Source organism: Papilio machaon, chromosome W, assembly GCF_912999745.1.
Source record: "Papilio machaon chromosome W, ilPapMach1.1, whole genome shotgun sequence".
NCBI lineage: Eukaryota > Metazoa > Arthropoda > Insecta > Lepidoptera > Papilionidae > Papilio > Papilio machaon.
In genome coordinates this window covers 3,309,912-3,327,857 of record NC_060015.1, presented here as the reverse complement: position 1 = coordinate 3,327,857, position 17,946 = coordinate 3,309,912, and the positions used below count along the sequence as shown (strand labels likewise).

General features: G+C 39.9%; 1 protein-coding gene across 1 annotated transcript; it reads right to left on the bottom strand.

Annotated features, from left to right (window-relative positions):
• Window positions 1-3,695: 3,695 nt before the first annotated feature.
• Window positions 3,696-4,882, bottom strand: LOC123722908. The gene is made up of 2 exons (XM_045685469.1): window positions 4,678-4,882; window positions 3,696-3,929 (listed from the first exon to the last, which is right to left on the bottom strand). Exons 1-2 carry the CDS (start codon window positions 4,774-4,776, stop codon window positions 3,696-3,698), a joined length of 333 nt encoding a protein of 110 aa, XP_045541425.1. The 5' UTR covers window positions 4,777-4,882.
• Between the last annotated feature and the right edge of the window lie 13,064 nt (window positions 4,883-17,946).

The window sequence follows — 17,946 nt, the reverse complement described above, 5'->3', positions numbered from 1 at the left end:
TCTATCAAATATTGCGAAGTTTAGGCGCTAGACACCTTCAAAGTTTATTAATTATTTCACATTTACACAAATATCTCGAAAAGTCTATATTACATTTTATTCACATTAAAACTGGTTTTCATTTATTTAACATCACTTTTTTTTAGAACATGATTTTGTTATAAAATCAACATAAGGTACGAAAGTACTTTATTCTAAATACAATAATTATACACTTTGTCTTATACGTGAAACGCAAAAATCTAGTAAAAAAGATAAACACTGCGTTGAATTGCAATCAAAATAATCAAGTGTGCATAACTCTTCAACGTCGTAACTAAATTACAACTAAACTTTGTTGGCGACGAAAATGTTTATTTTAATATTGAAGTTTAGAGACAGCAAAAAATATAAAAAAAATCGTTTATGGTTCATTTGAAAAAGCGTACAAATAGGATTTTTTTATCATTGCGTAGATAAGAAACAAACAATGAAAAATAAAATTAAAAATACGAAAGACGAAATGTGCACGCAATAAACATTCCTCAAAAACAAAAGGGATTTAGGTGTTTATTACCGTCGTTTGTTTTTTTGGGGCTTCTTCATAGTCAACGAAAAATAATTTTGCATTTTAAAAATATGAACAAAGGATCAAATGGACAGCCCGCACAGAGAATGCGATAACGAACTCGATGGATTTATGGCCCCAACCCTTCTAATGGTCGGGGATGCACGTGCGCTGCGCAAAGACAATAGCGAAGATAATTTGTTTGTTTACAAAAAAAAAGTAAACGATAAAACGAGAAAGAATGAGGAAAAAGATAAAATAATTATGTTTGTGAAATAATGTTAAATTGTGTTATACTAAAATTAATATGTGAAATGTCGTCGGCACAAGTGACCTTTACAATAACATAAAAAACAATCTCAAACAAAATGCACTGAAAAGTAACAAAATAATGTCATGAAAACTCTCTAAACTCTAAAGAAAGTTCTCTTCTTTCTTGTAACATGTCTATATTGTATAATTATTGTTATTTCGCAGTCGGTGTCGGCCGAAGTAAATAGATGACATTTTATATTTGAGATGTATTAAACATACTTACGTTTATGTCCCTACTTACTGCATTTTGTTTGAGATTTGAGATTGATATTCTTTTGAATATTACCATAATACGAGTATGTCTCACTGTTTAATAGAAAACTTGTGTTGTCTAAATTTAGTTAGCTCTCTAATTCCGTGAAGTTGGATGGTCGATAAAAAAATGACTGAAAAAGTCATAATTGTCCATCATAGTCAGTGAAGTATATAAGTGTGTGTAACTAGTGCATGCTATGTCATTAATATCGTACAGGCAGTAGTACATCACCCCAATCGTCAAAATTTTATTTGAGTATATTATATAACTAAACTATACATAGGATTAGCGCTCGCCCGAGATTTCGTAAGCGCAGTAAAAAAATAGCCTAAGTTCTATTGAAAGTCTCGACAAAATCAGTCCATACGATTCGGAGATTATTCGTATGGCCATTTCCCGCTTGCACCTTATACTCGTAATATAAACCAAAATTAACTTTAACTGTTAACTTTAACTTGCGTTAAATTTTCGTAAATTAAACGCTTTAACGATTAACGAAGTTAAATTTTTATTTAACGAATTAACGATTAACGAAGTTAACTTTTTGATTAACTGTGCCCACCTATGTGTATGAATATTGCATGCCAAGTAAACATTGAATAGTTAATATAAATATATTTCAGTATTAAAAAAATCATTATAGTGAGATTTTACTGTAACTATAAATGCAAGCGTTTATAAATTTTCAGTGAGTAAACTATGGTATTGACTCCTGGTTAAGTAAAAAATATAATTATTTTTCAAATCATTTATTTCTACTTTAATATGAACATTTTAAAGAGGAAAGAAAGGTTGTTTTTGAAGAATGATACATAAAATGTGAGTAACATAGATTCAGCGTCTTCAGCACATTATCAAAATCTTTGATAATGTGCAAACTATAGCCATAATAGGTGTTTCATACATGTGCTGCGAAAACTGGAAATATAAAAAAGATAAACAATATTTAAGAACATGTCAATACCTGTAAAAAGTATAAACTGTAGTTGTTTGTCAACTTGTTATGATTCTGAATAAAATTAAAAGTATACAAGAAGTTGCAAGAGATTTTTATTTTTTGTGCGGTTGTTTTGTCCTAACTGCTATCGTAAAACAATAAACAATTTTAAAATGAAGCACCCGTAATGCCGCTCAGGTGCGCTAAGCCTAAACAATAAGAATAATAATTGTAATTACCATCTGTCCGGGGGATTTTAGAATTCACAAAAAATGTTCCAACTAGTTTAGTTGTAAAAAAATGAACACTTACGCTAAGAGATGTGCGCGCAAATTACAATATTAATATTGATATCCTGTGATTCGCATCATCGCGTTTATACTTTAATTTATTAAATACATATTTTTAAGTATAAAAATAAAACAAAAATAATTAATTCTTTAATCTCACTAATTCATTCATTCAATTAAAAAAGTTTTGGGATGGATGGATGGATATCTTAAAGAAACTCGATTAAATTCCGCCTAGATGTAGAATTTAATAACAACCTTTTTTTCTCAATTCCCTGCGGACAAAATTTCGGACCAAAGTTAAAGATGAACTTAAGATCGAGCAAAGAGTCAAAGTATAAAAGGTTGACATATGATTAAGCTTAACTGTTACTACATACTAAGTTTGTTAGTAATGGTAATGGTAAGGCCTTTAAGGTTTTCTTTATTTAGATTTAAATAAAAAGCTTATTCGTATTTCATTCATTTTATTATATAATAAATATGGTTAATAATTATAAAGTGTATTATTGGGTTGACATCGTTTTTACAAAATGTTTAGGTTCTTAACATTAACATTTAAATAAATTATAACATGAATCTATATAAATAAAATTGAAATAAATATATTTTATACTAATATACGAGTACTTTTTATATAAATATTAGAAACATACGATTCCTATGTTATACGTATGTTTCTAGTATTTTGTCGGTCCACCATTCGCAGCTATGACGGCATCGCACCTATCTCGCATAGAGAGGACTATGTTTTGACATAAGTCTGATCCTCTAAATGATTCCCAAATTTTTTCACAGTGGGCTACTAGCTCTTCTTTGCAGCGCTCATTTCTACTGTCCCACTTTTGGACCATGAGCGCCCACAAATTTTCAATCGGGTTGAGATCCGGCGACTTTGATGGCCACGAAATCGTTTGAACTTCGCTATGAGACTCAAACCAGTCCCTGACCACGCGCGCACGATGTATCGGACAATTATCTTGTATGAAGTTAATTCCAGGAAAATCTTCGACGGGATACACCGTGCGCACTGTTGGTAACATTACGTCCTGTAAAATCTCTCGGTATACGTGGCCATTTGATCGCCCGGGTATAAAAACTAGCTCCCCGGGTCCCGCGGAACTCATCCAACCCCACATATTTACTGTTATTCTGCCCGACTGGGTATTTGAAATTACATTTTGAGGAGCATACCTTGTATTATTTGCTCGCCATAAATTCTGACGTCCACATTGATTGGACTTAAAACATTTTTCGTCAGAAAAAATGGCGTTTGAAAAATCGAAATCTCTAAACTCTCTAGCGAAACGTAGTCTTGCGGTGCGATGCTCTTCTGTTAATGCAATTTTTTTAGCTGGTGTCCTTATGGACACCGTTTCTGTGTAGATAATTGCGAATGGTTTTTACCGAGCACTCAAATTTTTTAGCAAAAACTTTTGTAGCAGTGAAGGGCTGCTCGGAGTAGTGTTGCAACATCTGATTTATTTGGGGCTGCTGCGCAACACGCAACGGCATGATTCGTACTCGATCTAACAGCGAGCCTTCGTTCTCGTAGCGCTCCACCCACCGGCGTACTGTAGCTCTCTGTAAAATAACTTTTATATTAAACGAAAGACAGAAAAATTAAAATTAAAACATATGTAACGTAATATATCTGTAATTCCAACTGTTGCATCTGATTTTTATTTTAGATAATATGTTTATAAATTGATTTAATAAGTTAACTAAATAAACAGATATTTGTATATTTAACCATTATAAGACAATAGAGAAAGGTCTTGTTATTAAGTCTAGGCTAAAAAATAGTTTTAGATAAGAAGTGTTTAAGTATATAAAAAAGTCAATGTGGTTTGTGATATTTTTTTCTTTTAAGATTTTTTAATTTACCTTGCGTTGCCGGTTATAATTTACATTGGGTTAAGCTAAACCTAAGGTTATAAATATATTTGTATGCACATATAAATTTGAAATATTTACGCTGTGTAATCTTTACATTACGAACTTACGGAATTGCTGATATTATGGCTTTTAATTAAAAATCGATATTATCAATCTATTATTACATTATTTCCAAAAACATATAGTATATAGTCTAATATGGCATATTCAAAAACATGTAGTTTTTAGTTTTTGAACGATAACTTGTAACAATCAGAGAACACTAAGTGGCAAGCAGATATAAACGTGTTCAAAGTAATAACGCTAATAAAAAAAAAAAAAACCTACAATGAATCAAAGTAATAAATACAGTTCTTATTTATTCAAAAGTTTTGAGTTACATATTTATAACTAATCAATTACGTTTCATTGTCTATAAAAACATATTACTTACTGCAACATTAAGTTCATCCGCTATTTGAGAGATGTTGAAACCTTCCCGATGCAAAACGATGATTTGTTCTCTTTCTTCAGCAAGAAGATTACGCGGCATTATGTTAAATGATTACAAATTAAGTCCAGGGTTCTAGCACAGGTAAACGTAAGGCGATCTATCAGTCCGGAAAACAAGCAGAGGTCACTAATAGGCACAAATCACAAAAGTCCCAAAAACAAGCAGAGGTCGTAAAACTTAAAACGCATAACAAAGACAGCGGCAGTAACAACACGCAGGGATGCAGAGCAGTACGCAACTGATTGTTTTTACTATTATCCAGTCGCTTGCGCAACTCATTGCTAACTCATTGGCTATCCGTAAAAAGGGGGCGGAGTTTGTTTCGTTGCACGGTGCAAGGCATATTTTCGTTAAGTGGAACACCGGGAATTTCCGCCATTGTACATACAATGTAGGACATTGGCGTAGATGACATCGGCATCTTAAGCTGTCAATGTCATGTCAAACACTTTGAAATTCATGCGTCAAAGTGGCGAATAAAGTTTGTAAACAAATATTATTAAAGAAGGTATTTGCAAATGGTACCCACTATATGATAAATGTATAATTAAAAACCTCAAAACTGAAGATAGTAATCACGCTATATTGCCGAACACAGGACAGCCACATCACCTACTTCTTGCCGGAGGCACTTGTGCCCGCAGCCCTCTTACTCTTCGATGCTGCACGGGACTCCCTAGTTGTTGCTGGCGCCTTATTGACTGTCTCGCCAGACTCAGAAGTGGATGCCTCGTTGAGTTTTTCAAATTCACTCATGGTGTTGATGCGGTGACGCATGCCATCAATGATTACAAACACTGATCCATTGTTCGTCCAACACTTGGAAATGCCAAACTTCTGTCTAGCTGCCATGAAGGTGTCATGTCGGTGTTTGGTCAGGAACTCCGACAGGGTTATACCGGTGCCCTTGAGCGCAGATTTCTTCCTCCATATAGAGGTTCTGCGTTCATGGTTAGCCATCTTGAACAATATTGTCCGAGGCCGATCTGAAGTTAGCTGGCCCATTCTATGGCATTGCTTAATGTCAGCAGCAGAAAAATTCTCCAGCTTCATTTTATTCACAATAGTATGGACCACTACTGAGACAGTATCCTCTGATGTGGTCTCGGGCACCCCATGAAGTAGCAAGATCTTTCGTCGACTCTGTGACTCCAGATTATCTGCTTGAGAAGAGAGGAGTGCCACCTGTTCTTGAAGTGACTTCAGTGCGGACATAATGAATGTGCGGAATGTTGTAAATTCTGCTGACAAACCTGTAATGGTCACCGCAGGCACAGCACTTGCAGCCGCCAGCTCACCCTGATATATGTCCATGCGCTGAGTAAACATTTGTTGGAGATTGGCTAGTGATTCCTGAATGGCGTCCATTTTGAATAAGTGCTTGTCACTAATGAAGAGTGTATTTTGTAGTGAAATATGTAAAATAATGGAGATAAATTAAGGAAAACGCTCACCGGCAGGTACAGAGCTTTACTTGTTGCTTTGCTTCATTAATTATGTGCAAATAATACCTTATTTAATTGTTTACAAGTAATTAAAATTAAGAGCTAAGAATGTGTTTAATTCAATCTACCCACCGTGTTATTAACTCCTGTGTGATTTTAAGGTGGTGATAACTCCTTTACAGAGGTTAATTGTATTATCGATAGTGGATGAACTACGTAAATAATCGTCAACGTATCGCGTAACGTAACGCGCTGAATCGATTGTTTAACGTCATTATCGATAGCACTGGATGCTAAACTAACCAAGCACTTTGTCGCTAAATATGGCGCGCTTGCAGTACCATACGTAAGCGTATTAAGAGTGTAGGTTTTCAAAGGCTCTGATGAATCATACCTGAAGATGATCTGTTGAAGAGGGCGTTGAATAGGATTGAGCTCAATCGCCCTATACATTTTTTCTACGTCTCCAGTCACTACGTACTTATGCTGTCGAAAACGTAACAAAATGGAATAAAGATCCTCTTGTACAGTAGGACCGACCATCTGAATGTCGTTGAGAGACACACCTGAAGTGGTAGAGGCCGAGGCATCGAAAACTGTACGTAACTTTGTAGTAAGACTCGACTCACGGATTACGCCGTGGTGACGTAAGAAGTAGTTGACCTGTTGAAGACAGCTGGGTGCAGACTCTTTGTTTTCAGTCATGTGACCAAGGCGCTCATACTCTTGCATGAACTCCATGTACCTATCCTTAAAGGCAGGTTCTCGATGAAACTTACGCTCCAAGGACAAAAAGCGGCACTTTGCCATTTGATAAGAATCGCCCAAGACTGAAGGGTCCTCCTTCAGCGGCATTGCGACGACAAAGGTGCCATCCTCTTTGCGTGTAGTGTTGTCAACGAAGCTCTGTTCGCAGGCTCGTTCTTTAGGAGATAAGGAGTGCTTGGCTGCAACAGTATCAAGTTCCCAGAAACGAGTTAAGTCTGGATTGGGTTCCTCATTTGCAAGATTGCAGATAGGAGAAGAGGGTGACTTAAGACGGGAAACGTTCCCTGTCACCAACCAACCCAGTTTTGTTTCATGTAATGTCGGCTGATTTTTACCTAAATCAACACGATTATTTAATAAGACAGACCAAAATACTTCGGCCCCACCTAAGATGTCTACGACTGACGGTTCATTGAATGTAGGGTCAGCTAGACTTATTCTCGTAGGAAGAGGAATATTTTCAATATGTATGAAGGAAGACGGTAAAGCGTTGGTGATTTTTGGTAAAATAAGACAGTCAACAGTAAGTCTATAGTCGCTATGGTAGGACTCAAAGGTAAGGCTGCAAGACTGTGTAATATGAGAAGTATTATTGTTTATACCTGTCACCGTGGAACTCGCACTTCGTCGTGACAATCCCAGCTTACCGCAGAGCGATTGTGTTATAAAGTTGGCCGTTGACCGGTTGTCAAGGAGCACCCGGGCGGCGTGGACGGCGCCTTGGCTGTCCACCGCCTTCACCAGCGCTGTGGAAAGCAAAACGTGCGGAGGAGTAGTAAACTGCTTTGAATTGCTTGAATTAGCAAAGTGATTAACGTTACTAGTTGAAGGCAGAGCAGGCTCAGGAATTATTTGCGGCTCGTGCAAGTGCAAAAGCGTGCTATGACGTTTTTTACAATATTTACATGTGTAGGGGAAAGCACTAGACCCTCACTCACTGATATAGATTTATTACTCACAACTCACTTAACAATTCACAAGAAAAAGAACAACTCAAAAAATCTTAATTTAATACAATGTATATTCAAAATAGTTACACCAAACCATATCGCGTTTCGTTATCGAACAGCGCCATCTAGTTTTGTAATCGTTACTAACACACTCCCCCCCGGAAAGGACGATAGTCCTTTAAACATCAGGTAATGGGCATAGTTTCCCAACAGTTCTCGTGTAGACTCCTGACTTTGTTCGTACATCATAAGTTCTCGTTATTCCGTCTTGCCCAGGATATTTTTTCTCAATGCGCCCAAGAAACCATTTACTTGGCGGCAGATTAGGTATTTTCATAAGGACTAAATCACCGACATTTAACTCCTTCTTTAGTTGCATCCATTTTGGTCGCTCTTGTAATCGTGATAAATATTGGACATGCCATTTTTTCCAAAAGGATTGCATCATCTTTTGTAGAAGTCTCCATCGTGTTAAATTGTGTATTTTGAAATCAGTTAAATCTCGCCCAGGAACTGTGATCAGTGATTCGCCAACCAAAAAATGTGCTGGGGTTAAAGGTTCAAAATCATCAGGATGATCACTCATGGGAGAGAGCGGTCGCGAATTTAGGCACGCCTCGATTTGGACGAGGACGGTGTACAACTCCTCAAAGGTAAGTGTTGCCTCTCCTATTGTTCTCTTTATGTGATATTTTATAGATTTCACTCCGGCCTCCCATAATCCTCCGAAATTTGGTGATCCAGGTGGAATATAACGCCATTTGGTAGATTTGGAATCTAGTAGTGATTCAAGTTCTTTTGGTATCGATGCCTTGCCTTGATGCCACATCTCTAAAATTTCTTTACTGGCAGCGACGAATGTAGTTCCATTATCGCTCCACATCTCTCTACATGGACCTCTTCTTGATATGAAACGTCTGAATGCAGCCATGAACGCATCCACGGTCATGTCACTCACGATCTCTACGTGTATAGCCTTTGTAGCCATGCATATAAATAATGCGATGTAGCCACGATAGGATTTTGCTCCTCTGCCCTTGCTCATACGTACATCTATAGGGCCTGCAAAATCAACTCCACTTATAAGAAATGGTCTCGATGGAGTAACACGAAACTCTGGCAAATCTCCCATCATCTGTGTAGTGTTATTGGCGCGTTGTCTCGAACAAATCATGCAATTTCTCACAAATCGTTTTACAGTATTGCCTGCATTTATCAACCAGTATTTGCCACGTAAGTATGACAACATTAATTGTGGCCCTCCATGAAGCGTATTAAAATGCCTCTGAAATAAATTAAAATGCATCTGCTAACAATAATGGTAAGAGTACATTAGTTTTTGATATAATTACAGGATGTTTATTCTGATACTGAATGTGAGCGTGCTTTAGGCGACCTCCGACTCTTAACATTTCGTTCTTATCCAAGAACGGTTTTAATGATAATAAACGACTTTTCTTTTGCAGAGGTAAGTCCCTTTTCAAATTCTCAATTTCATCTCTAAACTCTATGCCTTGTGACAACTTTAAACAAACGGTAAGTGCTTCTTCTCTTTCCTCAAAATTTATAAATGATATATTAACCTTATCTTTATTTTTCAGGTGCAGCCATCGTCTACAGTATGCTATCACCGTTATTAGTTTTCTCAAAGAAGAATATTTAGTTAATAAGGTAAGTATTTCCCTATCTTCTGACTCTTGCGACTTAACTGTCATACAAGAAACTGTTTCTTTTAGCTCCAATGTAGTAGTTGGTACTTCACAGGTAAGTCTTTTTATGTATTTATCTTTTAGAAATAATGGACCTTGCCACCACAACTCATGGGATTTTAATTTTTCAGGCGCTACTCCTCGTGATGCTAGGTCAGCAGAATTCTCTTTTGTAGGTATGTAAGACCAATTTGGTTTGAAAGCATTTGATATTTCAATCACTCTATTTTTTACATATGGTTTCCATCTATTGGGATCGCCGTTAATCCAACATAACGCAACTTGTGAGTCGGACCAAGCGTAAGTATGTGTCTCATCAACTCTCAATGCGGTCGCGACATGTTTTAAAAGTTTTGTCAGCAGAAGAGCAGCACATAATTCTAAACGTGGGAGCGTTACTTGTTTTAAAGGTGCTACCTTTGTTTTTGACATTATCAACGAAACCTTGACTTCATCATTGGGTTGCACATCTCTACCATAAACCACTGCCGCATATGCTGCTGCTGAAGCGTCTGAAAAACCATGCAACTCAAATCTACGATGTGTATTCGAGGTACCCATCCATCTATCTATATTTATTTCAGAAAGTTTGTTTAACTGAGAATTGTATTTGCACCATTCAGTGCGTAGTGAGGCTGGTAGCTCATCATCCCATGCAATTTTTGCTGCCCACAGTTTTTGCATGAAGATTTTGGCAACAATAATACTCGGTGCTAGCCAACCCATAGGATCGAATAGCGAAGCTATTACGGTAAGTACCTTTCTCTTAGTTATAGTTGGTTCAAGTGATATTTTCGAATTGTGGACTGTATTTGTTATTTGTAACTTGTCAGTTAGTGTATTCCAGTTAATACCTAACGTTTTTATTGTATCTGTTATGTTTGGCTCTATTTCATTTTTAGCCGACTTCAAAAAGAAAGAGGTTATTTTTTTTTTTTTTTTTTTTTTTTTTATGTGTGTTACCGCGTAACTCCGCACCTGGTGGTCCGATTTTGATAAAAATTGTTTTAATCGAAAGGAAGTGCTTGCAGATGGGTCCCATTTTTTTTTTTTTTTTTTTTTTTTTTTTTTTTTTTTTAATAACTAGAAGACTAGTAGATTTTGATATAGCTTCAAAATTAGTTGCGAAAATTAGGGACATTTTTGCTTTCAGCGCTTACGTAGGCTAAACTATAAGACCTACATAAAATGATGTATGGCTAATTGTAGCTCTTTAAATGTGCTAAATAAAAGTCCGCGATAGCATATATCTATCTTTTATAGTTTTCTCACAATAACCATTTTTTTTCTTTAGAAACATTAATTAAATTCATGCCCTATTTCCGACGCTATTATTCAAGTTCAGTATTAATCCTTATGTAAATAAATATGTTCATTATCAAGAGAATTTAATGTAGATTATATTTGCAATTAAAACTATATCATTCTGTCTAATAGTTTAGGAGATATCGTAAGAATAAAATTACGCGGAAACGAAAAATGCTACATCGCGTTACAATGAATAGCACAAATTTGCTTTCTGGGCTTACGTAGGTCAAACTATAAGACCTACATTAAAATGATGTATGTAGAACCTTAAATTTGCTAAATAAAAGTCTTAGGTGGCATATATCTATCATCTATGGATGTCTCACAAAAACCATGCTAATGTGAACGAAATGGCGCAACGCCGTTTTTTATCATTGGAACGTCGATTTCAACGTAATCCTGTCTTCAAAGAACGATACATAGCATTTATGCAGGAATACGAACGTTTGGGTCATATGACTGAAAACAACACGCGTAATACTTCTGAAGCAGAGTCTAATATCGAATACTTTTTGCCACACCATGGAGTCACTAATGATGCTAGTACAACAACAAAATTTCGTGTAGTTTTTGATGCATCTGCTCCAACCTCGTCCGGGCTATCATTCAACGACATCCAAATGGTAGGACCCACTATACAAGACGATCTTCTTTCGATTTTGTTGCGTTTTCGACAACATAAGTATGTCATATCCGCGGACATTGAAAAAATGTATAGAGCTATTAATGTTACACCTAACCAACGCAGTCTACAACAAATAATTTTTAGGGAGAACCATAAGTTACCGCTCAAAACATACAAACTTAATACGGTAACTTATGGCACCGCGTCAGCTCCTTATTTGGCCACAAAGTGTCTAAGCAGCCTAGCGTCAAGCGCGTCGAATGAACAAATTAAACGGTCAATTTTACAAGACTTCTATGTAGACGACTACCTTAGTGGCGGCGACACCATACCACAGGTAGTGCAATTAAGTATGGGAGTACGTTCTATTTTATCTTCGGCGAAATTTCATCTTCGTAAATGGAAATCCAATAGCCCGGAGGTATTAGCCCAGGTTTTAGGTGTTTCCCCCAAACGGTGGGGGTCGACGAGAGGGCGGTGAGATTTCGCCGTGATCTGACCGCCGTCTACAACGCCGGAATGCCCAGGGCGCGACGTGGTTTCGCGCCCCGGGAAGGTGTGTACTGGTGGTCGCAGGACCTAGCCGCCCTGCGCTCCGCCAGTAACGCCGCCCGACGGGCATTCACCCGGTGCCGCAGACGGCGGAACAGAACAGAGGAGGAGCTGGAGCGCCTTCACACCGAGCTGAGCTCGGCAAAGAAGGCGTTCTCCAGTGCGATCAAGGCCGCCAAGGACTCTGCCTATGCGGAGTTCTTGGCGACCCTAGACGCAGACCCGTGGGGGCGCCCATACCGCATGGTGCGGGCGAAGCTGAAGGTGGCGCCCCCCACGGAAACGATGGAGCCGGCGGTCCTTAGCGCGGTGGTCGAAGGGCTGTTCCCGGATAGCCCCCCTTTTGTACCACCGCGCATGACAAGAGACATGCCGGCGGACATCGAGCCGTTGAACCGATCCGCCGCTCTCGCCCCACCCCCGATAACGAAGGAGGAAATGGCCAGGGCGGCGGGCCGGCTCAGAGGGACCCGCAAGGCCCCGGGGCCAGACGGAGTGCCTGGCAAGGTATTGCACATTGCGCTGTAACACCTCGGGGAACGCCTCCGCAGACTGTTTAACGACTGTCTGGCGGAGGGGCGTTTCCCCGGGGTGTGGAAGGAGGGGCGGCTGGTGTTGCTGAGGAAGGAGGGCCACCCCGTCGACTCTCCTTCCGGCCACCGCTCGCTCGTGATGCTGGATGAGGCTCGGAAGCTACTCGAAAGAGTATTGGCTTCCCGAATCATCCAGCATCTGGAGACGGAAGGGCCGCAGCTCTCCGAGAACCAGTTCGGGTTCCGGTCCGGGCGATCCACCCTGGACGCCCTGACCGCCCTGAAAAGGTTCTCGAAGGATGCGGCCGAGAGGGGACAGGGGGCGGTGGCGGTGTCACTTGACATCGCCAACGCCTTCGGCTCCCTCCCCTTCGGAGTAATAGAGGAGGCACTTCGGTTTCACGAACTGCCTCTCTATCTCCGGAGGATTGTGGGACACTACCTGCGAGAGCGGGTAGTGTCCTACATGGGGAGGGAGGGAAGAGAGGAGCGGCGGATGGCCTCCGGTGTTCCTCAGGGGTCCGTCCTAGGACCCCTGCTGTGGAACATCGGCTTTGACTGGGCCATCCGCGGGGAGGTGCTGCCCCGGATGGCTGTCATTTGCAACGCAGATGACACGATGATAGCCGTCCGGGACACCACCTGAAGGAAAGTTAAGAGGAGGGCGGAAGCCGGGGCCACCCTGTTGGTCCGGAGGATCGAGGCGCTCGGACTCCGCGTGGCACTCCACAAAACCGAGGCCCTCTGCTTCAAAGGGCCGAGGTGGAGAGTGCCCGCAGGAGCGACCCTCCGGATCAACGGGGACGAGGTCGAGGTTAAGGCCCGGATCAAATATCTTGGCCTTATCCTCGATGGGGGTTGGCGTTTCGGCGATCACTTCCGGACGCTAACCCCCCGACTCGTCGGCGCGGCTTCCGCCCTCGCCAGGCTCCTCCCGAACCTGAGAGGTCCGGGCGTACAGGTGAGACGACTGTACGCCATGGTCGTTCGCAGTATGGCCCTGTACGGCGCGCCGATATGGGCAGAAGCCCTTGACGCGCTAAACAGGGCCCTCCTCCGCAGGCCGCAGCGCATCGTTGCGGTGCGCGCATGCATGGCCTACCGCACGGTTGGCCATGCAGCGGCCTGCGCTTTGGCCGGCACTCCCCCGTGGGAGATAGAAGCGGGTGTGCTGGCCGAAGCGTACCGGGAGCGGGCCGAGCAGAGAGCTCGGGGCGAAGCCCCGGCTCCAGAGGAGCTGTGGGCTGCTGGCCTAGCGGACGCCAAATACGGCGCCCGCACCATAGAGGCCATACGCCCACGGCTCTCGGACTAGTGCGGGAGGCGCCACGGCGCATTGAATTACAAACTTTCACAGGTGCTGACAGGGCACGGGTGCTTCGGGCGGTACCTGTGCCGTATAAGAAGAGAAGAGACGACGTCGTGCCACGAGTGCGGCGCTGATGAGGACACCGCGCAACACACCCTTCAGGTTTGTACAGCGTGGTCCGAAGAGCGCCGCACTCTGGCAGCGGCAATTGGTGATGACCTCTCACTCCCAGGCGTAATTCGCGCCATGCTGGGCAGTGAGGGGTCATGGGAGGCGGTTTCCTCCTTCTGCGAAATAGTAATTTCGCAGAAGGAGGAAAGGGAGCGAGAGCGCGAGGATAATCCCCTCGCGCCCCCGCTCAGACGCAGGAGAGTGGGGAGAAGGAGGCGGGGTTTCGCCGCCGTACTTCTCCCCACAAACCATGCGTGAGAGGGAGGCCCCTTCAGGGCGATAACGCAGGCGGGGCCACGGAAGAAAGCTAAAGCGTTCCCGTGGCGCCCGCCATAATGCGTTAGAGGGCAGTCAGGTTTTAGTGGGTATTCCGGTCACTTTCTGTGGCCGGCGAGTCCCACACTCCCTACGCCATTGCACAGCCCGGCGTAGGCGTGCGTAAACGCATTTCCTGACTATAAAAAAAAAAAAAAGGTTTTAGGTGTTTCAAGCTGTGAGGATAGTTTAAACTTCGCAGAAAATAAAGATACGCCGCATAAAACCTTAGGTTTATTTTGGTTATGCAATTCAGATTATCTTTCTTTCTCTGTTAATATAGACTTGAACAAGCAGGTAATACGTTTCGTATGATGTTGTCAGTAATTAGTCAAATTTTCGACCCTTTAGGTCTTGTAGGTCCGTGTGTTGTTGAATGCAAAATTTTATTACAAGGTCTTTGGTTGATAAAGTCTGATTGGGGTGAACAAGTACCAGACAAAAAAAAAACAATCTCAAACAAAATGCACTCAAAAGTAACGTAAAAAAACAATTTTAAACAAAATGCACTCAAAAGTAACATAAAAAACAATTTCAAACAAAATGCACTCAAAAGTAACGTAAAAAAACAATTTCAAACAAAATGCACTCAAAAGTAACATAAAAAAACAATTTCAAACAAAATGCACTCAAAAGTAATATAAAAAAACAATTTCAAACAAAATGCACTAAAAAGAAACAAAATAATGTCATGAAAACTCTAAATATTGAAATATTGTTGCTTCCTTTACTCGAAGCATCAAACACAACTCTAACTTTTGTCGTAATTTTATCTTCTCTCAATACTGCATGGTGCGGTAGGTATATGGCTCTCTCGTTTCTCGTTCTCTCTTTTACCGGCTCCATGTGATTTAAAGTAAGATACTCTCTCATGACTTTATTATACTCGTGACTCAGTTTCTCATTTTGTGATAGTTTTTTCTCTAATCTCTTGAATCTGTCTAGTGCTCTCTCATAAGTATGTGTAGGTAGGTTAGGTTCGTCGTGCTTAAACGGAAGTGCGACGACGTATCTTCCATTAGGTTCTCGTGTTGTAGTATTCTCGTAAATTTGCTCAGCTCGTAACTCTTCTAATGTATAAGGTGTGTTAGTTTTAATCTCCACATTCTCGTCTTCCCAAAATTTCTCTAACATTTTCTCTAGTTTTACGTTTAAGTGCATGCTTACTATTCCCCTTGTTATATTTTCTTTTATACCTCCTCCAGATATTATACAACCAAACTGTCTTTGTTGGGCAATTGGTGACCCTTCACTTCCTTTAATTACTCCACTCATTATTATTTCAGTAAATACATTAACTCCTAAAAATAAATCTACAGTACCTGGCTCCATGTATGTTGGATCTGCCAAAGTTAAATGTTGGATGTGAGAGAAAGATTCATTATTGACTCTTGAAGTGGGTAAAAAGTCTGTGATTTGTTTTACTACAAATGCTGTACAGTTAATTTTGAATGCATTTGTAAGTCTCGAAGTGATCTCCAACTCAGTAGCATATTTGATTTTTGATGTCATCTGATCTACACCACTCACCTCGCCTTCCACTATTTTTCTGCGTAATTGTAATCGCTTCACAGTTATTTCATTTACAAAGGACTCTTGTGAACATGGATCTATAAGAGCTCTTAAGGTTTGAGGCCCTTTACTAGTTTCGATGTTAACCAGTGCGGTCGCTAATAATGCAGTTTTTCCTTGTACTGTAAGATGTGATCGAATAACTCTCGATTCAGATGTAGTTCATCATTAAATCATTCCATCATTACATCACTACATCATTTCCTATTACCCTTACCAATATTTAGTCTAGAGCCTGAGGAAGGACATAGGGCACATTTTAACGCGAAAAAGGGTTTGCAAGGGGTTGAACGTGGGGGTGAAAGTTTGTATGGAATTATCGTCATTTTTACAGTTGGAAGCTTGAAACTTATTTTTGAGGTTGCTAATTCTATATAAATAAATATGAAATTAAATTTTTGTAAAAAATTTACCCCCGAGGGTGCTAAATACCAATAGGGGATGAAATTTTGTTTGGCAATATATTCGGTTTTGGTGAATGTCTTGTTTAATATGCTTTGCTGTAACCCTTACCAATATTTAGTCTAGAGCCTGAGAAAAGACGTAGTCTACAATTTAACGCGAAAAAGGGGTTTGAAGGGGTTGAAAGTGGGGGTGAAAGTTTGTATGGAATTATCGTCATTTTTACAGGTAGAAGGTTGAAACTTATTTTCAAGGCTGCTAATTTGATAAAGATAAATATGAAATTAAATTTTTGTAAAATTTCACCCCCAAGGGTGCTAAATAACAATAGGGGATGAAATTTACATTGGCAATATGCTCGGTTTTGGTGAATGTTTTGTTTAATATGTTTTGCTGTTATCCTTGCTGTTACGAATTGATTCGTTAATCTTTGACACTTCATACTCTTTGTCGATGCTTTCTGTTCGCGTGCCCTTCTCTTCCCTTTTCAACTTCTGTTACAACAGACAACAGTGTAAAAACGTGTTACAAATAAATTAATTACAAGATCCAGACTTTTATTCAAGAATCTAATGTTAAAACATAACATTTAAGGTCCTTCTAGCCTACGAGAGTACCGTGAGTGCAATATCACAATTTATTATTGTATATTAATTTTATTCGACAACGCCGACTGCAATAAAAAATGGCGACACAAGAAGATGGTGGCGAAAGAAATATCTTAGACAACTTAAAAGTACAAAGAAGTTCCATCAAAGGAAAACTTACTCGCATATTTAATTATATACAAAATTACGATCTTACAAATAATTTATACGAGATAAAAGCAAGATAATCGGAAGTTGATAGAATCTTCCAGAAGTTTGACGAGGTGCAATCCAACATAGAACTTTTAGATTATGAAGATACAACTCGGAACGAACAAGAACGTAGCAGTTTCGAAAATAAATATTTCAGTGTAAAAGCAAAAATAGAGGAACTACTATGCGGACCCATTGTGCAACCAAATACATCAAACATTTATGATCGTCTTAGCTCCAATACGAATTCAGACTACAGAAAACCTAGAATAAAACTACCGCAGTTAGAGCTGCCGAAGTTCGACGGTGATATAAGACAATGGCCTGCATTCAAGAACATTTTCATGGCCTCCGTGGATAGTACTGACATACCAGTCGTGAATAAGCTACAATATCTGAAAACGGCATTAACTGGAGAAGCTGCTGGTCTTATATCTTCACTACTAATTACTGAAGAGAACTATGTCAGGGCTTTAGATATCCTCAATCAAAGGTATGAAAACAAAACTATAATTGTTAATTTCCATTTGAAAGCTATTACCAACTTTACTACTATAACTAGATATAATCTAAAAGAATTTCTTGTCACATTGCAGCAAAGTTTAGATTCTTTAAAAGCTATAAATTTGCCTGTCGATAGTTGGGATGTATTATTAGTATTCTTAATATCACAAAAATTAGATAACTCATTGCGTGCTGCATGGGAATTGAATAGGAAAGAAAACACTATTGCTAGTTTGGGTGAGCTAC

Coding starts and splice junctions, on each gene's coding strand:
- LOC123722908 (XM_045685469.1), bottom strand. CDS start 4,776: ATGCCGCGTAATCTTCTTGCTGAAGAAAGAGAACAAATCATCGTTTTG. Junction 3,930..4,677: donor CGGATGAACTTAATGTTGCA/GTAAGTAATATG, acceptor GTTATTTTACAG/AGAGCTACAGTACGCCGGTG.